The sequence below is a fragment of the Gastrolobium bilobum genome, unplaced genomic scaffold (assembly GCF_033153095.1).
Source record: "Gastrolobium bilobum isolate Gb01-03AN ecotype WA unplaced genomic scaffold, APGP_CSIRO_Gbil_v1 utg32150, whole genome shotgun sequence".
Taxonomy (NCBI): Eukaryota; Viridiplantae; Streptophyta; class Magnoliopsida; order Fabales; family Fabaceae; genus Gastrolobium; species Gastrolobium bilobum.
Window position 1 is genome coordinate 250145 of NW_026897268.1, and position 24045 is coordinate 274189.

General features: G+C 39.9%; 1 protein-coding gene across 2 annotated transcripts in view; it reads right to left on the minus strand.

Annotated features, from left to right (window-relative positions):
• The window catches only part of LOC133305616 (uncharacterized), a 46636-nt gene that overhangs the window by 5929 nt on the left and 16662 nt on the right, over positions 1-24045 (minus strand). For both annotated transcript variants that reach the window (XM_061505871.1, XM_061505872.1), the window contains exon 3: positions 22135-22369. In XM_061505871.1, coding sequence (XP_061361855.1) covers positions 22135-22369 — 235 coding nt within the window. The remainder of the gene's footprint in view (positions 1-22134; positions 22370-24045) is intronic.

Consider the following 24045-nt stretch of genomic DNA (forward strand, 5'->3'; position numbering starts at 1 on the left):
CAGGTGGTGCTCACGCGCCACCTTCAACCGGCGCGTGTACGCTGTTCCGGTAGCTTTTTCCGGTCGTTCTTGGACAGAGAAGCTCGCTTCCTCCTCCTCTTTCCAAATCTGTGGTTGGTTCTTTGTGGGTCTCACTTTCTGTGCGTACCTCTTCTTGCTTTGCGATCAGGTTAGTTTTTATTCGCTTGGTTGTTTATCCTTGTGATTTATTATAATGGCCTGCTCTCTCGGAGACCTGTTCTCCCTCTCGTCCTGCCAAAAGTTCCCCTAATGTCATCTCCACCAATGTTCGGCCCATTACCTCTTCAAAGCTGAAGGGTTCTGTTAATTACAAGAATTGGGCCACCTCTGTTCGAGTTTGGTTCTTTGGACTGGGACATGAGAACCATCTCACAACTAAATCTACTGATATTCCTAAGGAATAAAATTCTGATTGGGAAAGGATGGACAACCAGCTTCTGAGTATCCTTTGCCAGTCTATTGATCCAATCGTCTTGGATATTTTCTATTCTTTTCAAACCTGCAATGACGTGTGGGAGGAAGCAAAACACCTCTACACTAATGATGTTCAGTAGCTTTATTCCATCATGTCTCAATTTATGGATCTGCGCAAATCATCTGACACTCAGATGGAGACATATGTTGGCAAAAGTCGATCTCTGATGCAGGCATATTTGGATATGTTGCCTACCCTACTGACGCTTCTGCATATCGGAAACAGGTGGAACTTCTCTTTATGGTTGCCACACTTTCTGGTCTCCTCGAAGAATATGATAATGTACGGGATACTATCTTGACATTGGGATCCATGGGTGTATTAATTGGTTTACACCCCAACATACCAATCTCTTCTAGGATATCCAAGGCATATTTCCTTTGACAGATAGAAATGCCCTGTCTAGATTATGCCACCTCAATTCCCAAGAAGTAACGCAGCTTCCCAAGGTCCTTTGTTTGAAATTGACTGAATAAATGCTGTTTTAACTGATGAATTCCAGCTTGATCAGTTCCGGTGAGAATGATGTCATCAACATAGACTAACAAATAGATGCACTTATCAGGAGATGTGATCCTATAAAATACAGAATGGTCAACTTTACTGCGGATTAAGCCAAACGCCTGAACAGCAGAACTGAATCGACTGAACCATGCTCGAGGAGACTGCTTGAGACCATACAAGGATTTGCGAAGACGGCACACCTTCCCACCTAAGCAACAAAACCAGGTGGTTGCTCCATGTAAACTTCTTGTTGTAAATCACCATGAAGAAAGGCATTTTTGATGTCAAGATGAAGGAGTGGCCAGTGACGAACAGCAGCAAGAGCAAGAAACAAGCGAACCGATGCCAGCTTAGCGACCGGAGAGAATGTGTCGCTATAATCAAGGCCGAAGATTTGAGTAAAACCCTTTGCAACTAAGCGTGCCTTGAGACGATCAACATGGCCATCAGGTCCAACTTTCACAGTAAAAACCCAGCGACAACCAACTATAGACTTTTCTAGAGGAGCAGAAACAAGGTCCCAAGTGCCATTGGAATGAAGTGCAGTCATCTCATCAAGCATCGCTTGGCGCCACCCTGGATGGGAAAGTGCTTCACCTGTGGTCTTAGGAATAGAAACAGAAGAAAGACTAGAAACAAAGGTGAAATGAGGAGGAAAAAGATGGTCATAGCTCAAAAAGGTATAAAGAGGATAAGGGTTACAAGTAGTACGTGTACTTTTTCTTTGAGCAATGGGAAGAGCCTCTGGTGAAGGAGCCGGAGGGGAAGAATCAACAGCAGGAGGCGATGAGTCAGCAAGAGTCGAATCGACAGGAGGCACAGTTTTACGACGCTGATAGGTGAGAAATGTACGGTCCTCAGGTATGGAAGCAATAGGTTGCTCATCTGGAATAGAAGTACCTGCAGCTGGCAAAGACAAGTCAAGAAAAGGAACAGGAAGAACATGATCAACCTGTGACAATTGAGATGGGATAGAATTAAAGGGTTGTTGATCAAGAAAAGTGACATCAGCGGAAACAAAGTAACGCTTAAGATCAGGAGAATAACAACGATAACCCTTTTGAAGACGAGAATAACCAAGAAAAATACACTTAAAGGCTTTGGATGTTAACTTGTCCTTACCAGGAGTGAGATAATGAACAAAACAGGTACAACCAAAGACATGTGGGGATAAGGGATAGAGAGGAACATTTGGAAGTAACAAATTATAAGGAATGTCATTATTAAGCACAGATGAAGGCATACAGTTGATGAGAAAACAAGAGGCAAGGACTGCATCGGCCCAGAAGTGAAGAGGAACATGCATGTGAATAAGAAAAGTATGTGCAGTCTCAATGTGATGCCTATTTTTACGTTCAGCGACTCCATTTTGTTGTTGAGTGTAAGGACAAGTAGTTTGGTGTAAAGTACCCTGTGTGGCTAAGAAATTAGAAAAGTCAACAAAAACATATTCCTTAGCATTATCAATACGTAAAATACGAATAGAAGCACCAAATAGAGTTTGAATTTCTTTGAAAAAAACAAAAAATAATTCAGAACGGTTTTTCATTAAATAAATCCAAGTACAACGTGAAAAATCATCAATAAAGGTAACAAAATATCGAAACCCTAAAACAAACACTACGACTTGGACCCCAAATATCTAAATGAATAATTGAAAAAGAAGCATCAGCTCGTTTATTGACTCGATTGGCAAAGGAGGAGCGTATGTGCTTCCCTTGCTGACATGACTGACAATCTAAAGTCTAAAGACCAGATAAAAGAGGAACCATCTTCTGCAATTTTGAAAGACTAGGATGACCGAGACGACTGTGGATGAGTTGTGGAGATTCTGTGAGAGAACAAGCAACTGAAAGTCTCGGCACAACCAGGTAGAACAGACCCCGTGACTCACGGCCCACTCCAATTGTCTTCCCCGTACCTGGATCCTGCACAGAAACATAATGGTTTGAGAAGGTAACAATACAATTAAGAAAGTTGATCAATATACAATACAATGTCAAGTTATTACCTGGACAGGGGGAGCCGTTATCTGATCCTGGTCGTTATCAGAGGCTAATTGGGAAGCTCAATTATCTTACTGTGACTAGGCCAGACATTTCTTTCGCTTTTAGTATGGCTAGTCAGTTCCTTGATTCTCCTTGTGATTCTCATTGAGATGCTGTTGTGAGGATCCTCCGATACATCAAAGGAGCACCAGGAAAAGGTTTGTTGTATTCGGATCATGGAAATACAGAAATTTGTGGTTATTCAGATGCTGATTGGGCAAGATCACCCTCAGACAGACGCTCTACTTCTGGCAATTGTGTCTTCTTTGGAGGAAACTTAATTTCTTGGAAGAGCAAGAAACAACCTGTTGTTGCTCGATCTAGTGCAGAAGCTGAGTATCATACAATGACAATTACTACCTGTGAGTTAATCTGGTTAAAGCAGTTGATTCAGGAGCTTCATCTTTGTGAACAGAAACAACTCATTACACTCATTTGTAATAATCAAGCTGCGCTACATATATACTTAATCCTGTATTTCATGAGAGAACCAAACATATAGAGATTAATTGTCACTTCATTCGAGAAAAGATTCAGTCAGGAGAAATCAAAACAGCTTTTGTCAACTCTAATGATCAACTAGCGAATGTCTTCACTAAAGCTCTTAGAGGTCCTCGGGTTGAATACATTTGTAGCCAGCTTGGTGCTCACAATATATACGCACCAGCTTGAGGGGGAGTGTTAGAATAGGAAATATTAGATATAATTAGATTTGATTAGATTTGAATAGATTACTTCCTATCTGTAAATATTCTTTTTGGACTAGATCTGGACTTCTTCTCACTTAAGCTCATTAGGGTCTCTATATATTGTAACTCTTTGTATTAGCTTAATACACAACACATTATTTTATATTCAAGTGGTTAAAAGTCTCCCCTTGATGTTAATTAAAATGTACGAATGTATTATATTCAATGGTTTATAGAACTGTACAAAAGTCCTCTATTTAAAGAGGTTAAAAGACCAAATGGGCCAAGCCCAAATAACCTGCTAGAATAACAGAATAATAAATATACAATACTATTTAATATAATATTATTTCTAACACTCCCCCTCAAGCTGGTGCGTATATATCATAAGCTCCCAGCTTGTTACATATATGATCTATTCGAGGACCTCTAAGAGCCTTGATAAAAACATCTGCAAGTTGATCACTGGAATTGACAAATGTTGTCTCGATCTCTCCTGACTGAATCTTCTCTCTAACAAAGTGACAGTCAATTTCTATATGTTTGGTCCTCTCATGAAAGATTAGGTTAGAGGATATATGTAATGCTGCTTGATTGTCACAAATGAGCTTCATGGGCTGCTGTTCACAGAGCTGTAGTTCCTTAAGCAATTGTTTAAGCCAGATGAGCTCACAGGTTGCATTTCCCATTGCCCGATATTCTACCTCTGCACTTGACCTGGCGACCACATTTTGCTTCTTACTCTTCCCAGAGATCAAGTTTCCACCCAGGAGAACACAATACCCCAAGGTTGATCGTCTGTCTGAAGGAGAACCTGCCCAGTCAGCATCTGAATAGCTAGACACCTTTGCATTCCCTTTATTTGTGTATAATAAATCTCTTCCAGTTGCTCTTTTGATATATCGAAGAACCCTGATAACTGCATCCCAATGGGAGTAACAAGGAGAGTCAAGGAATTGACTTGACACACTAACTGCAAAAGAGATGTATGGTCTTGTCACAATAAGATAGTTCAACTTTCCAACTAGCCGGCGATAACGACCAGGGTCTGCCAATGGCTCCCCCTGTCCGGGTAACAGCTTAACATTAGGATCCATAGGTGTATCAATAGGTTTACATCCCAACATACCAGTCTCATCTAGGATATCCAGTGCATACTTCCTCTGACAAATGGAAATGCCTTGCCTAGACTATGCCACTTCGATCCCTAAGAAATATCGAGGTTTGCCAAGATCTTTAGTCTGAAACTGATTGAATAAGTATTTCTTTAACTGATCAATCCCACTTTGATCGCTACCAGTAATAATGATGTCATCAACATAGACAAAGAGATAGATGCACTGGCCAGAAGACCTATGCCCATAGTAGTCAATAGCGGCGCTATTGCGCCGCAAGCCGCGCCAGTTGCACTTTGCAGAGCTTCGCCGCAACCATTTGCGCCGCGCCGCACCAAATCGCAATAGCGGCCGTTGAGGCCACATTTGCAGCCAAATCTCACCGCAATAGTGTCTTTTTATGGTTTTAACCCTAACCCACTCTCTTTCTGCCTCTCTGTTGTGCGTCTCTCTTCTGCCTCTTTTGCTTTCTTTATCGCGCTCGTTTCTTCCCTTCTCTACTTCTGTCTTATAGTATTGAAGTTCAATGTGGAAGTCATGACCGAAGAAGCAAAGCTTCAAGTGAGAGAAAGAGTGAGAGAGAGAGAGAAATAGTGAGAGAAATAGTAAGAGAGAGAGAGAACAGATGAAAGAGAAAAAGAGAAGCTGTGAGAGAGAGAACGGATGAAAGAGAAAAAGTGAGAGAGAAAGAGATTCTGATATATCTTTATTCAAAGAAAAGAAAAGTACATATGTTACAAAAGTGATTCACAAGTGTTATAGTAACAATGGGTAAAATTATTTCTATATCCCCAACAAAAAAAGAATGTATCATTAAAAGGTAACTAAGGTAAAACACTAAAGTAACTAAGATAAATTTGGTAAATCAGTAAAGTATAGTTACAACTAAAGGTAGTACAACTATAGCTAAAGTTTGGACACTTATTACTAAGAGGTAACATGTCAACTCTGCCTTTATTTTTAAATTTTTTTTATTATTTATCTTTATATTTTTTTTATTATTTGTACTTTTTTTAGGTGTTATTATTTTTTTAATAATTTATTATGTTACACACACACACACACAGAGATATATATATACATATAAATTGTTTTTTTAATAAATATATTTTTTCCGCTATTTCCGCAACCGCAATAATTCTATAGCGGTTTTGAGGGTTGGCCGCATCAGGCCGCAATCCGCATTTGATAACTATGCCTATGCCTATAGAAGACAGAATGATCGACTTTAAATCTGGTTAAGCAAAAGGATTGAACAGCAGAACTAAAGCGACTAAACCAGGCCCGAGGGGATCGGCCACTCTATTTTGTTGTGGAGTGTGTGGACAAGTGGTCTGGTGTAACGTCCCACGTTTCTCCAAAAAATTCAAGAGACACATACTATTTTGCATTATCACTACGCAAGATTTGAATAGAAGCACCAAATTGAGTATTTACCTCAGCACAATTTTTGATAAATTAAAAATAATTCAGAACGATTTTTCATTAAATACACCCAAGTACAACGAGAGAAATCATCAATAAAGGTTATAAAATACTAAAAACCCAAAGCAAACATTGTTCGGCTCGAACCCCAAATATCAAAATGAACAATAGAAAAAGGACCATCAGTTCTTTTATTGACTCTATTTGCAAAGGAGGAGCGGGTGTGCTTTCCTTCTGACACGACTGACAGTTTAAAGACTTAAAACTGGATAAAAAAAGGAAACATATGCTGAAGCTTGGAGAGACTTGGATGGCCTAGACAGCTGTGAATTAGCTCAGGAGACTTTGTGAGAGAACACGCTACTGGAGAAGGTGGTGCAATCAGATAATAGAGACCTCGTGCCTCAATGCCTGCTCCAATCGTCTTCCCCGTACTAGGATCCTGCATAGAGAAAGATTGTTTAGAGAAGGTAACAGTACATGAAAGAAAATGAATCAACTGGCTAACAGAGATTAAATTAAAGGGAATGCCAGGTATATAACAAACAGAGTTCAAAGTTAAAAAGGGAGTTGGGTTGGCTTCCCCAATTCCACGAGCAGAAGCCGTAGCACCATCAGCAAGAGTGACAAAAGGTAGGTTTTTAGAATAAGAAAGTGAAGTGAAGAAATCCTTATTACCACAAAGGTGATAAGTAGCACCTGAGTCTATTATCCAGGGCCCAAGAGATGATTGAGAAAGACAAGCAACATGATTGAGAAGTGGAGTTACTGATCCAGTAGAAGGTGGTGTAGCATCAATCTAAGCAAAGTAGGCAGTCGGTGTGCTTGCATGCATGGTCTGTTCCAAGCCAAGATAAAGGAGGAGGGTTGGCGTCAGGTGTAGCGAACCGGCCATAAAAAGCAGCTATATTTATGAGATGAATCCTTATGATTTTTTCGTTGGGGCGTAACCTTTATAGCAACGCGTTGCATCGGGCCCCGGGTGTAGCGAAAAATGGGATAGGGCCCTTGCCACAAGGCAAGGCACTGCATCGGGCCCTGGGTGTAGTGATAAATGTGCTAGGGTCCTTGCCTCAAGGCAAGGCGCCAGGTCTTCACCCGGATTTGGTGAGAAGATTTTCTTAGGAGGAGATCTAAATGGTCATGTTGGTAAAAGCAATGGAGGTTTTGGCTATAGGACGAGAAACGTGACTGGAGAAGATATCTTGAATGTCGCACTAGCCTACGATTTGATGCTAGCGAACACCTTTTTTTGAAAAAGGGAGTCACATCTAATCACATATCATAGTGGCCAAAATCGTAGTCAGATCGATTTCTTTATGGCTAGAAGGGAAGATAGAACTTCTTGTGTCGACTGTAAGGTCTACCCTGGAAAGTGTGTTGCTACGCAACATAAGCTGGTAGTCCTGGAGGTTCGGTTCAACAAAGTACTTACAATGAGGAAGAGGGCCCAGAACCCAAGGATAAGATGGTGGAAGCTTAAGGAGGAAAAGAGAGAGAGTTCAATGAAAGAATGTTGCATGAAGGACCTTGGGAGTTTGATGGAGGAGTAAATGCAATATGGAATGAGATGGCTATGTGTATTCAGAATATGGGAAGGAGAGTGTTAGGAGAAAGCAAAGGAATTAGATTTCATACAAAGGAAACATGGTGAAATGCAGAGGTGCAAGAGGCAATTAAACATAAGAAGGAATGCTTTAGATATTTGCATAAAAGCCCCAACGAAGAGAACTTGCAAAAGTTTAGATTGGCGAGAAAAAATGCTAAGAAAGCAGTGCGGGAAGCTAGAGGCAAGGTTTTCGCTGATTTGTATAAAAATCTTGGGAGCAAGGATGGTGAAAAAGGTATATATAAACTTGCAAAAACAAGACATAAGAAAAGTAAAGACCTTACCCAAGTTAGATGCATCAAGGATGAAAATCAAAAACTTTTGGTGAGAGATAAAAATGTAAATGAAAGATGGATGAACTACTTCAATAAGCTGTTTAATGGAGAGGGCGATATAAGCGAGGTGGACTTGGAGGATGCCTATGATGATTTGAATAGAAGATTTGTGCGCAGAATTGATACACATGAAGTTAAGGAGGCTTTAAAGATGATGAAGACTAATAAAGCCTTGGGACCTGATGGTGTCCCTATTGAAGAGTGGAGAGGTCTGGGGGATGTGGCAATAAAATGGTTGACTAATCTTTTCAGTAAGATTCTTCAGACAAATAAGATGTCTGATGCGTGGAGGAAAAGTATGATTGTGCCTATTTACAAAAACAAGGAAGATATACAGAATTGTTCTAACTATAGAGGCATAAAGCTAATGAGCCATACTATGAAGTTGTGGGAGAGAGTTATTGAACATTGCTTGAGGAGAAATACCAAGGTTTCTGTAAATCAATTTGGATTTATGCCATGAAGATGTACCATGGAAGCCATTTTCTTGATGCGACAATTAATGGAAAGATATCGAGAAAAGAAGAAGGACTTACATATGGTATTCATAGATCTTGAGAAAGCATATGATAGGGTTCCAAGGAAAATTTTATGGTGGGTTCTTGAGAAAAAAAAAGTACCATCAAAGTATGTAAAAGCAATCAAGGATATGTATGATGGGGCTACTACATGTGTGAAAGCTTGTAACGGAACATCAAGTTATTTTCCTATCACGGTAGGTGTACACCAAGGTTCGGCTCTAAGTCCTTATCTCTTTGCCTTAGTTATGGATGAACTAACAACAAATATTCAAGAGAAAGTGCCATGGTATGCTTTTTGCAGATGATATTGTGCTTATTGATGAGAGCAAAGACGGTGTTAATAGAAAACTTGAATTGTGCAGAAGCACGTTGGAATCTAAAGGATTCAGGTTAAGTCGGAGCAAGACTGAGTATCTGAAGTGTGAGTTTTCTCTGGTAAGAGATGTAGACCAAGATCCCATACATCTAAGTGGTCAAGAGGTACCTGAGAAAGATGCTTTTAGATACTTGGGATCCATTTTGCAAAAAGGTGGAGAGATTGATGAGGATGTAAATCATAGAATCAGAGCATGGTGGATGAAATGGCGTAGTGCATCTGGGTTTTTGTGTGACCGCAAAATCCCCCTTAAGTTAAAAGGAAAATTCTATAAAACAGCAGTAAGGCCTGCGATGTTATATGGAGCTGAATGTTGGCCAGCACATAGGCAACATGAACATAAAATGGGAGTAGCAGAGATGAGGATGTTAAGGTGGATGTGTGGTTATACGAGGATGGATAAGATAAGAAATGAACATATTCGACGAAAGGTAGGAGTATTACCGATGGCTGAAAAGATGAGAGAACATAGATTGAAGTCATTTGGGCACGTAATGAGAAGGCCCCTGGATGCTCCCGTAAAAACAAAAGTCTGTTACCAAGAGCTCAACACAAAGAAAGGTAGAGGTAGACCGAAACTTACTTGGGGGAAGGTTGTAAAACAAGACTTAATAGAGTGGGATATAGATTGGCGGACGGTGTGCCTTAGAACGGAATGGAGAAGAGCTATAAGCATGGTGGAGGGTTAGACCCGTTGTTATTCCTATATTCCAGATGGTCCATTTTTAGTTCTTTTCCTCTTTATTTCCCCCTTCTTTTAGTACTTTTATATTTAAATATATATATATATATATATTATTACAATTTTATTTATTTATTTTTATTTTTATATTTTATCTTTTTTCAATCTTTTTCGTATCTTTTATTCGGGTTCATCTACCACCGACCCCAATTAATTTGGGATAAAGATGTAGTTGATGTTGATATTGTTGATATTGTTAGCTACTGACCAAAGGCTAAAAAATAAGACCAATTGATTCATTCTGAAGCTCATCCTGGATTTAAAACTCAAGGGAGCATACTTACAAGGAGAATTTCTATCATTTCTAAATCGATTCCTCATATTATTCGTTAGTTTCATTACATGTACAGGAGGGCATTGTGGTTTACTGAGGACATTTTTATGCATTTCATTGGAGGTTTACCCAGGTCACAAATAGTGGATAACCAATTGGTGGTTATGGAAAGGCTTACAAAGCAATCACATTTCTTGCTCTTGAAGCATCCGTATACAACTAAGGAGATGGCCGAGTTATTCGTATAAAAGAAGTGATTAGGCTCCATGGATTCCCCATATCCATTGTATCGAATAGAGATAGACTATTTATTGAGTAATTTTTAGTAAACTAAATTCATGTTACTAGAACCTAGTTAAGGTATAGCACATCCTATCATCCACAGTAAAAGGACAAACCAAAGTTCTAAATAGATACTCAAAAACATATTTAAGATGCTTTTGCAGCCCAAAACCTAAACAGTGGCCTTCCTGCATCCTCGAATTTCACTCTCCAATATCTTGCTTTGTTTACACCTTCCCCTTCTTCCAATCCAACTCCTCCCTTCCTCCAAAATTATTTACTTGTGTCGTGTTTGTCCATATCTCTTCTCATTAGAGGTCCAAGGTCGAAAGTATCTTTTACTTAAGTAAATCCTTCCTATATCTCCTATATAAGGATTGTATAAACCTAGGTTGTCAGTAGCGGCCCGTAGCGCCGCTAAACCGCTACCGTAGCGGGTAGCGGCGGTCGGCCGCTACAAACCGCGATGCTACGCGACATTGGCCATAGCAGACGATAGCGGCGTAGCGTACACCACTCCCATGTTGGAATTTGATGGAGAATCCAGAGATGATGATGATTTTCTTCATTAGTTCACTTCTTGTACTTGACTATTTGACAATTTTATTGTTCATTTGTGTTTAGTTTTGGATCCTTCCTTGATGTTCCTTGTATTTGACATTGATTGTGGAATTATGTGTTTGATTTTGTGTGACTTCTTATGTTTGAGCATTAATACTAAAAGCGGTATTGCCTCGTTTCTTGACTGTTAGTATAATATGTGGAATTAATACTTCACCGTAGCGGCAATACTGCTACCCGCTACACCGCTATACCATTTTTGGGGTCGGCCGCTACCGGCCGCAAACTGCTACTGACAACTATGGTATAAACTTAGGATTTGATTTGTATTATTCTCATTAATTTCCAAGTTTCATATCTTCTTAGTTTCCTAATATTAGAGATTGTAAATAATGCATATATAGAAGGTGATACCATACTCCCTAATCTATCTCATCACTACTTCCCTACTGAGTTCCCTAAAATCTGGAGCCCTCTACTTTAATTTCAAGATTATTTTCCTCAATCTTCAATTTCAACATGTCAACTTTTTTAGTCACCGCTTTTGCATCGTCTTTCCGAAAGCTAGTTTCACGTTTTTTCAACCATCATCTACGTTTTAGTTAAATGTAAAAGAATACGTTGTGTATTGATCTGTGTCAGGGAGTTACAATATATAGAGATCCTAATGGGCTTAAGTGTAAGGCCCAAACCTAATCCAAACCTAATCCTAATACAGTCAGAATACAGTCAGACTATTTACGGATAAGACAGAATCCAATCATATCTAATCAAATCTAATCATATCATATCTAATATTCTAACACTCCCCCTCAAGCTGGTGCGTATATATTATGAGCACCAAGCTTGTTACAAATGTATTCAACCCGAGGACCTCTAAGAGCTTTAGTGAAAACATCTGCTAGTTGATTAGATGAGTTGACAAAAGCTGTCTTGATTTCTCCTGACTGAATCTTTTCCCGAATGAAGTGACAATCAATCTCTATATGTTTGGTCCTCTCATGAAAAACAGGATTAGAGGATATATGTAGCGCAGCTTGATTATCACAGATGAGTGTCATGGGTTGTTTCTGTTCACAAAGATGAAGCTCCTGAATCAACTGCTTTAACCAGATCAACTCACAGGTAGTATTTGCCATTGCACGATACTCAGCTTCTGCACTAGATCGGGAAACAACAGGTTGTTTCTTGCTTTTCCATGAGATTAAGTTTCCTCCGAAGAAGACGCAATAACCAGAAGTAGAGCGTCTGTCCGAGGGTGATCCTGCCCAATCGGCATCTGAGTAACCACAAATTTCTGTATTTCCCTGATCCGAATACAACAAACCTTTTCCTGGTGCTTCTTTGATGTATCGGAGGATCCTCACAGCAGCATCCCAATGTGAATCACAAGGGGAATCAAGGAACTGACTGGCCGTACTGACAGCGAAAGAAATATCTGGCCTAGTCACAGTAAGATAATTGAGCTTCCCAATCAGCCTTCGATAACGTCCAGGATCAGATAACGGCTCCCCCTGTCTGGGCAATAACTTAACATTAGGATCCATTGGTGTATCAACTGGCTTACACGCCAACATACCAGTCTCTTCTAGGATATCCAAGGCATACTTCCTTTGACAGATAGAAATGCCCTGTCTAGATTGTGCTACCTCAATTCCCAAGAAGTAACGCAGCTTCCCAAGGTCCTTTGTTTGAAATGCACTGAATAAATGTTGTTTTAACTGATGGATTCCGTCTTGATCACTCCCGGTGAGAATGATGTCATCAACATAGACTAACAAATAGATGCACTTATCAGGAGATGTGATCCTATAGAACACAGAGTGGTCAACTTTACTGCGAATTAGGCCAAACTCCTGAACAGCAGAACTGAAGCGACTGAACCATGCTCGAGGAGACTGCTTGAGACCATATAAGGATTTTCGAAGACGACAAACCTTCCCAGGCTCCCCCTGAGCAACAAAACCAGGTGGTTGCTCCATGTAAACTTCTTCTTGTAAATCACCATGAAGAAAGGCATTTTTGATGTCAAGTTGAAGGAGTGGCCAGTGACGAACAGCAGCAAGGGCAAGAAATAGGCGGACGGACGCCATCTTAGCGACCGGAGAGAATGTATCGCTATAATCAAGGCCGAATATTTGAGTAAAACCCTTTGCAACTAGGCGGGCCTTGAGTCGATCAACATGGCCATCAGGTCCAACTTTCACAGTAAACACCCAGCGACAACCAACTGTAGACTTCTGTGGAGGAGCAGAAACAAGGTCCCAAGTGCCATTGGAATGAAGTGCAGTCATCTCATCAAGCATCGCTTGGCGCCACCCTGGATGGGAAAGTGCTTCACCTGTGGTCTTAGGAATAGAAATAGAAGAAAGACTAGAAACAAAGGTGAAATGAGGTGAAGAAAGACGGTCATAGCTCAAAAAAGTATAAAGAGGATAAGGGTTACGAGTAGTACGAGTACCTTTTCTTTGAGCAATGGGAAGAGCCTCTGGTGAAGGATCCGGAGAGGAAGAAGCAACAGCAGTGGGCGATGAGTCAGCAAGAGTCGAGTCGACAGGAGGCATAGTTTTGCGACGCTGATAGGTGAGAAGTGGACGGTCCTCAGGTATAGAAGCAATAGGTTGCTCATTTGGAATAGAAGCACCTGCAGCTGGCAAAGGCAAGTTAAGAAAAGGGACAGGAAGAACATGATCAACCTGTGACAACTGAGATGGAATAGAATTAAAGGGTTGTTGATCAAGAAAAGTGACATCAGCGGAAACTAAGTAACGCTTAAGATCGGGAGAATAACAACGATAACCCTTTTGAAGACGAGAATAACCAAGAAAGATACACTGAAAGGCTTTGGATGTTAACTTATCCTTACCAGGAGTGAGATCATGAACAAAACAAGTACAACCAAAGACATGTGGAGTTAGAGGATAAAGAGGAACATCTGGAAGCAATAGGTTATGAGGAATGTCATTGTTGAGCACAGATGAGGGCATGCGATTGATGAGAAAACAAGAGATGAGTACAGCATCTGCCCAGAAGTGAAGGGGAACCTGCATATGAAGAAGAAGGGTACGTGCAGTTTCAATGAGATGTCTGTTTTTACGTTCAGCCACCCCATTTTGTTGTGGAGTGTGAGGACAAGTAGTTTGATGTAAAGTACCTTGTGTGGCCAAGAAATTAGAAAAATCAATAGAAACATATTCCTTAGCATTATCACTACGTAGAATATGAATAGAAACACCAAATTGAGTATGAATCTCAGTATAAAACTTTTTATAAATGGAAAATAACTCAGAACGATTTTTCATTAAATAGACCCAAGTGCAACGGGAAAAATCATCAATAAAGGTAACGAAATACCGAAAACCTAAAACAGACAAGGTACGACTTGGACCCCAGATATCTGAATGAACAAGAGAAAAAGGGGCATCAGCTCGTTTATTGACTCGATTGGCAAAAGAGGAACGTGTATGCTTCCCTTGTTGACATGACACACAATCTAAAGACTGAAGACCGGATAAAAGAGGAACCATTTTCTGCAACTTCGAAAGACTTGGATGACCGAGGCGACTGTGGATAAGTTGTGGAGATTCTGTGAGAGAGAGTGCCACTGAAGGACGAGGCACATCCAGATAGTAAAGCCCCCGTGACTCACGACCCACTCCAATCATTTCCCCCGTACCCGGATCCTGCACAGAAACAGAATGGTTAGAGAAAGTAATGGTGCAAGTGAGGGAATGGATCAACTTACTAATAGAAATTAAGTTATAAGGGATGCCAGGAATGTAATAAACAGATGTCAAGGCCAAGGTAGAGGTCGGACGAGCTTGTCCAATCCCACGAACTGGGGCTTTGGTTCCATCCGCAAGGGTAAAAGAAGGTAAATGATCAGAATAAGTAAGAGATGTAAAAAGTTCCTTATTACCACAGAGATGATCGGTAGCACCTGAGTCAAATATCCAAGTGCTAAGTGATGTAGAATGAGAAACACAAGCAACGGGATTACCAGTATATGGTTGAGACTGAGGAGAAGCTTTCTTGAGAAGAGTTTGGAGTGCAGCATAGTCCGCAAGTGAGAGAGAAACTGAACCAAATGATGCATTGTCTGACTGAGCTATATTCGCAGCAAGAGAGGTAGAATCCTCCGAGAGATCAGTGGACGCTGCTGCCATTTAAAAACAGAATATAAAAGCCGTAAACGAAGGCAAACGATATCCAATCAAGGAGAACCACGCGTCTAAAGTGAGACCCACAAAGAACCAAGCACGGATCCAGAAAGAGGAGAAGAAGGCGAGAAGTTCTGTCCAAGAACGGCCGGAAAAATCCACCGGAACAGTGCACACGCGCCGGTTGAAGGTGGCGCGTGAGCACCACGCGCAGAGGAGAAGAACGGCGCGTGGAGGCGCGTTGATGACGCGACGGTGGTCGGACCACCACAGAACTGGTCGCCGGGATGAGACGGTCCTGATCGCAGGTAGTCTGGGCTGAAAACTCGCCGGAACAGTGCTCTGGTGGCCGGAACAGTGACGAGCGGCGGTTGTTGGCGGCCGGAAGTGGTTCCGGTGGCCTGAACAGTGACGAGCGGCGGTTGTTGGCGGCGGGAAGTGGTTCTGACAGTTGAAGAAACAAGCCGGAGAGACACACGGCTTAGAGAGAAACTCGCCGGAAGAATGCACGGTAAAGTAGAAGAGAACACCTAAGCAGTGGGCTTAGGGTTTTAGCGGAAGCGGATCCCCAGAGCGAAAAAGCTCTGATACCAAGTTAAATGTAAAAGAATACGTTGTGTATTGATCTGTGTCAGGGAGTTACAATATATAGAGATCCTAATGGGCTTAAGTGTAAGGCCCAAACCTAATCCAAACCTAATCCTAATACAGTCAGAATACAGTCAGACTATTTACGGATAAGACAGAATCCAATCATATCTAATCAAATCTAATCATATCATATCTAATATTCTAACAGTTTTCATCCAACATCTTTTATGATCGGCCACCCAGGGATTTGACTCATCTCCCTCTACCCGGCCAAGCCCCAATGGTTTCATAGCCAAGTGTTGTTGCACACGCCATGTTTCTCCTTCGCACCGCTCCATATCTAAGCTTGTGTGAAGGCCTATTTTAGACTAGACCTTTGTGCTGATAATCAAGTTCTATCCCTAGATTCGCCCATACCTAAGCTTGTCATTCGCTTTAGAGTCTGTTTGGGGTGCTCCTGTCTCTGTCCAGCTTTGGGCCTACGTGTCCAACATGCCCATAGTGTCCTCTCATCCTTGAGCCTAACCATAACATCTTCGTTGGTGAAGCCAGAAAGCACCTCCTTCCACACAAGGGCTTTTGGTGTTCACATATTATACAAACCCAAGCAAAGCCATGGATTGGGATCCCACAAATCCAAAGATGAGTTGGAGTCAATGCCCTGACCCTCATTGATGGGAATTGTTGACATCCTTGAATAGATTTTGGAGCAACATAGTGTGCAATGAAACCCACACCTGTGGCAATTGCTTATTACCTTTATCTTTACCTATGGTTTTACGGCAAAAATTTTCATAGATGCAGGTTTTTCAGGCTTGTTTGGAGGATTTTCCTTTTAGTTTATATTGGTTCTTAGTTTCTCGGTTCAGAACCTGTGTTTGCATCATCTTAGCATAGATTTTTGGTTTCTTCTTCTCCATGTTTCTTTGTTGTTTGTCTCTTTTCCAATGCCAACATGGCATTGAAGGGGAGAAATTTCGAAGATGAAGTCTATCATGCTAGTCTATTATAATATATTCAAAGCATATTTTCTCTATAAAATCAAAATATTATTCCTTGATTGAACTACCTCAACTCTTTGCTCCAAAAGTGACTAAACATATGCTTCTTCAAAGACTTGTATGACAATTGACTGGTACAACAAACAACAAGTATATTGGCACTCAAATGAATCTAAACAATAAAGTATTGCCAGATCAAAGGGAACCATATCTCAATAGGTATAGGAGATTAGTTGGGAAACTAAACTACCTTACATTATTAACCAAATCAGACATTTCCATCACAGTCAATGTAATGAGCCAACTCATGCAATCTCCATGTGTTTATCATTGGAATTTTGTATTATGAATCATACGAAATATTAAAAATGCTCCATGTCAAGGATTGTTGCATGAAACAATGCTAATGCTCAAATTGGGGGTACTCTGATGCTAATTCAACTGGTTTGCCTATTGATTGGAGATCAAGTTCAGGATATTGTGTCTTTCTTGGTGGTAACCTTGTATCCAAGAAATGCAAAAAGCAAAATGTGGTTGTGCAATCCAGTACAGAAGTTGAGTATAGAGTCATAGCAATGGTCACTTGTGAACTTAATTTACTTCATGAGTTGAAGTTTGGAAATATTGATCATATGAAGTTATATTGTGATAAACTGATAATCAAGTTGCTTTACACATTGCATGAAATGCACTTTTCCATGAAAGGACCAAGTATATAGAAATTGATTGTTACTTTATCGGGGAGAGAGTTCTCTCTAAGGAAATTATCATTGAATTTGTTAATTCTAATGATCAACTTACTGATGTTCTCATAAAGTTGTTGTGGAGACCTCAAATACATTTCATCCTTGGAAAGTATCTTCTATTTAGGGAAACTCTTCATATATCTCCTATTTAGGGATTGTTTATACTTAAGATTTGGTCAGTATTATTATTTTCATTAATCTTCAAATTTCCTTATCTTCTTAGCATGCTAATATTAAAGATTGTAAATTCCTAGCTTCCAACTATTAGAAATTATAAATCATGCCTAAAAAAAAGGTGCTACAGAGGATTGTGTTGTAAATAATAGTATTTTCATACAATAGCTGTAGCTGATGGCTCACATACATCAGTTGCGAGTTCCGGTAACATATTTACAGCCTTCCTTACATCTCCAAAATGTTCTTTATGTTCCCAAACTCTCCACTAATCTTCTTTCTATCCATAAAATTACCAAAGATTTGAATTGCACTGTAACTTTCTTCCTTATTCACTGCGTTTTTTCAGGATCTCGCCACAGGGAAGACGATTGGGGGTGCTAAAGAGCAAGGTGGGTTGTACTATCTGGTGCCAAAATCTTCTGCAAAGTATGCTAAGATCACACCTTGTTGACTCAGTCTCAGTCTATTGCCGACTCTTTGATTTGGCTCCATCATAAACGCTTCGGGCATCCTCCATTTGTTTGCTTAAGTCTTTTGTAAAGAACCTTGAGATACACCACCCCAAAAACTAGCTCAAAGGGTGGGAGTGCCCAAGGTCTTATAAAGGCCACATTAGTTGCACATACAACCAATGTGGGACTATATATCTCAACACGCCCCCTCACACGAGAGCCCATTGGGCTTGAAGAGTGGACAATGCAACAGGCCCAGCCTACCTGTGCTAAGAAACTCCACAAGAGAAAGTGAGGAGCGGCGAAGCTCTGATACCATGTAAAGAACCTTGAGATACACCACCCCAAAAACTAGCTCAAAGGGTGGGAGTGTCCAAGGTCTTATAAAGGCCACATTAGTTGCACATACAACCAATGTGGGACTATATATCTCAACATCTTTATTTCCATAATTATTTTTGTCTAAGTTTGTTGAGTGTTTTCATTGTGATGTTTGTCAGTTTGCTAAACATCATCGTGTCTCTTTTCCTTCTAATACCATTAAAACTGTTGAGCCTTTTGATCTTGTTCATTCTGATGTTTGGGGTTCTTCTAAAGTTCCTCATACTTCTGGTAATAAATGGTTTGTTTCTTTCATTGATGATTGCACTCGTGTAACCTGGGTTTATTTAATGCATGAAAAATCTGAGGTACCACAGTTATTCTTTCGATTTTATAAAATGATTGAGACCTAAATTGGAAAAAGAATTAAAAGGCTAAGGTCTGACAATGGTACCAAATATGTCAATCAGTGTCTTTCCAAATTTATCCAAGATCAAGACATGATTCATGAACTTACTTGTGTGGACACCCCTCAACAAAATGGAGTTGCTGAGAGAAAGAATTGTCATCTTCTTGAAGTTGCTCGTGCCTTACTTTTTCGAAATCATGTACCCAAATGCTATTGGGGAGATGCCATTCTTACTGCAGCTTTCTTAATCAACCGTTTGCCCTCTCGGGTCCTTGACAATGTAAGTCCTATTCACTCAATGACTTCATTCTTTCCCTCTGTTCCCTCTATGCAGAGTCTTCAGCCACGAGTGTTTGGGTGTGTTGTCTTTGTCCACGTTCATAAACATCTTCGCAGTAAGTTGGATCCTAGTATCTTCCTTGGTTATGCCTCTGATAAGAAAGGCTACAAGTGTTATCATCCTGCTAGTCGGAAATTCTTTGTCCCAATGAATGTCACATTTCATGAATCTGAATCCTTTTTCCCAAGTCCTTATCTTCAGGGGAGAGCAGTTCTTCAGTAGATTCATCACCTTCTATCTTTGAGTTTGGACCTTCCATGCCTTCTCCTACACCTCTTCCTCATGTTTCTGATTATTTTGTGTCTGACCCATCTGATACACCGAAAATACGGAGGATTGTGACACCTAAGTTGCTATATCACAGGAGAAAGCAGCCCACACTACTTCACCAGCAACCTCAATTGTCTGAACCACTGGTAAGTCCTGAATCTTTTGTTTCTGATTCTAATATTATTACTTCTCTTGTTTCTGAACCTAATATTGTTGCATCTAATGATTTGCCTGTTGCTTCTGATAGCTTACCCAGTTCCTCTGATGACTTACCTATTGCCCTAAGAAAAGGAAAAAGATCTTGTACCCAACACCCTATCTCTCATTTTGTCTCTTCTACTAACCTTTTTGTGCAGCACAAAAACTTTATTTCAGCACTAGATTCTATCTCAATCCCAAAATCAGTACATGAAGCATAAAAAGATGAGAATTGGGCTCGAGCCATGCAAGATGAGATGAATGCCTTGGAAAAAAATAAAACATGGGAGGTTGTTGATAGACCTAATAGAAAGAAAGCAGTAGGGTGCAAATGGGTTTATGCCTTGAAATATAATTCTGATGGTACTCTTGAGAGATATAAGGCTCGATTAGTTGCCAAGGGCTACACTCAGACCTATGGCATTGATTATGAAGAAACATTTGCCCCAGTTGCAAAGATGAATACTGTGAGAGCTTTGTTGTCCCTTGTTGCCCATTACAACTGGGATATGAATCAATTTGATGTGAAAAATGTTTTCCTTAATGGTGAGTTAGAAGAAGAAGTCTACATGAAAATCCCACCTGGCTTTGGCTCTATGGATGAAGGAAATAAAGTTTGCAGGTTAAAAAAGGCCTTGTATGGATTGAAACAGTCTCCTCGTGCCTGGTTTGGGAGATTTACTAAGGTTATGCTGGTCTTAGGATATAAACAAAGTCAAGGAGATCACACACTATTCTTCAAGCACTCCCAAAATGGGAAGCTAACTATACTCCTTGTATATGTTGATGATATTATTATAACAGGTGATGATATTGCTGACAAAACATTTTCTACAAGCACGGCTAGCCTCTGAGTTTGAAATTAAAGATCTTGGGAGATTGAAATATTTCCGAGGGATAGAGGTAGCTCATTCAAAGGAAGGAATTTTTATCAGCCAGAGGAAATATGTCTTTGATCTTCTTAAAGAAGCGGAAAAACTTGGGTGTAAACTCTCTAGTACTCCTATTGAACAGAATCACAAGATGGGTTATGAAGAGGACAGTCCTCCAGTTGATAAAGGACAATATCAACGGTTAGTTGGGAGACTGACATATTTGGCTCATAATAGACCAGATATTGCTTATGTTGTCAGTATTGTAAGTCAGTTCATGCATAATTCAAAAGAAAAACACATGCAGGCAGTGGAGCGAATTCTTCAATATCTTAAAGTCACTCCTGGTAAAGGACTGTTGTTCCGGCATAATAGCAATATCTCTTTAAAAGTTTATCCAATGCTGATTATGCTGGATCTGTAACTGATCGTCGATCTACCACTGGTTATTGTATGTTTCTTTGTGGTAACCTAGTGACATTGAGGAGTAAGAAGCAGGACGTGGTTGCTAGATCGAGTGCTGAGGCTGAATTTCGAGTTATGGCTCAAGGCGTTTGTGAATTATTGTGGTTGAGAATTATACTTGGTGATCTTAAAATAAGATATGAAGGACCTATGAAGTTGTTTTGTGATAATAAGTCTGCCATTTGTATAGCTCATAATCCAGTTCAACATGATCGGACTAAGCACATTGAGGTCGACGGCCATTTTATCAAAGAGAAGCTTGATAGCGGGTTGATCACCACTCCATACATCCCTTCTGGACGTCAATTAGCTGATATTCTAACAAAAAGACTTCCCTCAGAAAGGTTTCAAGAGCTTACTAGCAAGCTGGGAATGATAAATATATATTCCTCAGCTTGAGGGGGAGTGTTGTAAATAATAGTATTTGTTTATTTATTTTCATTCTAGAATCTTCTTTGGGCTTAGCCCATTAGGTTATTTAGTCTTTTTAAATAGAGAGCAATTGTACAGATGTAATATATAATTTTATCAATAAGACTATCTCTTTTTTCAACTGATTGTTTTGAACAATTCAAAAATCTCTTTAAAATTTCACCTTGAGGACAAGGCGAAACCTTTACGACATCGTGTAAGCCAACTAAGACAGTTGGGAATTGATTGAGAGAGAAAGTTAGAGGAGAGACCAGGTCTCTTGAAAACTTGGAACAAAAGGGTAAGTGCATCTACACTATCTTAGTATCTTCATTCTCTCGTCTCTGATCTTGTATTCTGTTGACCTTGATACAGATCTAAAAATAGAGATTTTCTGTCAATAAACAATGTTTTTCTTTTTACATTCTGCTCCAGTTCTATCAAAATCCTCTTTTTTTATTTTATCTCCGTGATTACATTCTAGTTTTTCATGCAACTGGGTCCGTTGGATCAGCACACTTACAAAGAACGTAGTTTTGAGAAACGCCCTTCTAAGAGTAAATCAATACAACTTTAACATACAAATAATTAAAAAGAATTCAATTTTTTTTTTCTAATAGAAAACCTATAAATTGGTGCGAGGCATATTACAAGTATTTCATATATAGCCAATGGATATGATAACATAAAATGTAAACAGCACATATCAAACATGAATATAGCTAGTGTGTATGTTATACTTACTAAGGCTCAGATCAGATTGTGGGTCACAATCATACTGATCTCTGTAGTGCCTTAGGGTGTAGAAGGACCACCTTCGTAACTCAGGCAAAGGCATAACTATTTGCACATCTTCAGAAATAAGTTGCTTAAAATCCTTATCAGGGGAGGCAATCACCACTCGAAACCCTTTATTGAGAACTTGTCCCGCAAGTGTAGCTACAACATCATCGGCTTCATGGCCATCAACTTTTATAACCTGCATGCTTTAATCTTGTCACTAATGAATAATGTGATTGAATAAAAGTTAAAGGAATGATAATTCACATAATCTTCCAAAATTATTGATAAACATTAACGGTAACAATAATTTCCATATTGATACTTATCTGTAATTATAATATAATACACTCACTAGTCGGGTTTAATGGGGAGTGGTTTATGTTTATGTTTATGTTTATTAAGATAAAAAATCAAGACAAATGGCACCAACTGGTGTTGTCGCCATGTGACCCTGGAGGTCACAAATGCAAATCATGTAATCAGCATCTTGCAAAATGCAAGGTAAGGCTACCTATTAGATCCACACAATGGATCTAACCCTTTCCTGGACCCTGCGCAGAGTGTGAGCTTTATAATACCAGGTTATCCCATTTTTCATAAATAAAACCAGTGAAGCAACTGTACAATCATGACTAAGGTAGACATGTGACAAAAAAGAGCAAATTAATGTTCTCATTTCCTGTCAGAAAATTGTATCATATTTTAAGAGATTTTATTGTTTTAATATTCACAACTACGACATTTAAAATTATTACTTCAATTCTCATAATTTTTTATTTTACAGGTCACTTATTATTTGTTACAAATTGATAGGATTAAACTCTTTCTATCCAAAAATAGGGAGAAAACTGTATATTAACTGTATACTAACTATAAAACAAATAACAATTAGCTAAATCTGTATTCTCTCTCCAATCGCGCATGCACAATCCACGCAGATTCCTCCAAGTCATCATTTCCTCTGCTCCTCCACTTTGTTTTTGGGCCTCCTCTGATATACTATCAATGGGTCAGATCCCTTCTTCCGAACGGGCTTTGGATCAGCCAATGATTCAGCCACTATACCATTCTCATTCCTATCAATACCACCAGCTCTTGAAACTGCCTTGTCCTCAAGGCAAAATTCAGGAAACCAACCTCTAATGTCACTTTCCTGCTCCCAGGTAGCCTCCTCAAAGGTTTGGATTTCCGCAGAATAAGCCACTCCTCACAAGTCTTTCCTTGATCCACCGAACTGCGAAATGCCAATACAGATTCAGGTTCAAGAGAACGTGAATCATCCGTAGCCAATTCTGAGGGCAGATTACCCTCTACCACCACATCTCCAACAACTCTTTTCAATTGTGAAACATGAAAAATAGGATGAATCCGGGCAAATTCTGGAAGCAGCAACTTGTATGCAACAGCTCCTATTTTTTCCACAATCTGAAATGGGCCATAAAAACATGCAGAGAGCTTGGGATTATGCGTCGAGAAACTGAATTCTGACGATGAGGGCGTAGCTTCATATAAACCCAATCTCCTATAGCAAAAACCACATCTTCTCAATGGGCATCAGCCTGGCGCTTCATAGAATTCGGAGCATGTAGAAGATGATGTTTGAGTTGGCGCAAAGCCTCATCCTTGTCATACAAAACCCTCGCCACGGCATCTACCTGAGTTTCACCTGCCAAGTAATGCACAATATTGGGAGGGGGTCGTCCATAAACCACAGCAAAAAGGGTAGTATTAGAAGAGCTATGATATGATGTATTGTACCAAAACACTACCCAAGACACCCACAATGACCACTGCTTCGGCTGTTCAGAGGCAAAACAGTGAAGGTAAATCTCCAAACAGCGGTTAACCACCTCAGTTTGCCCATCGATTTGA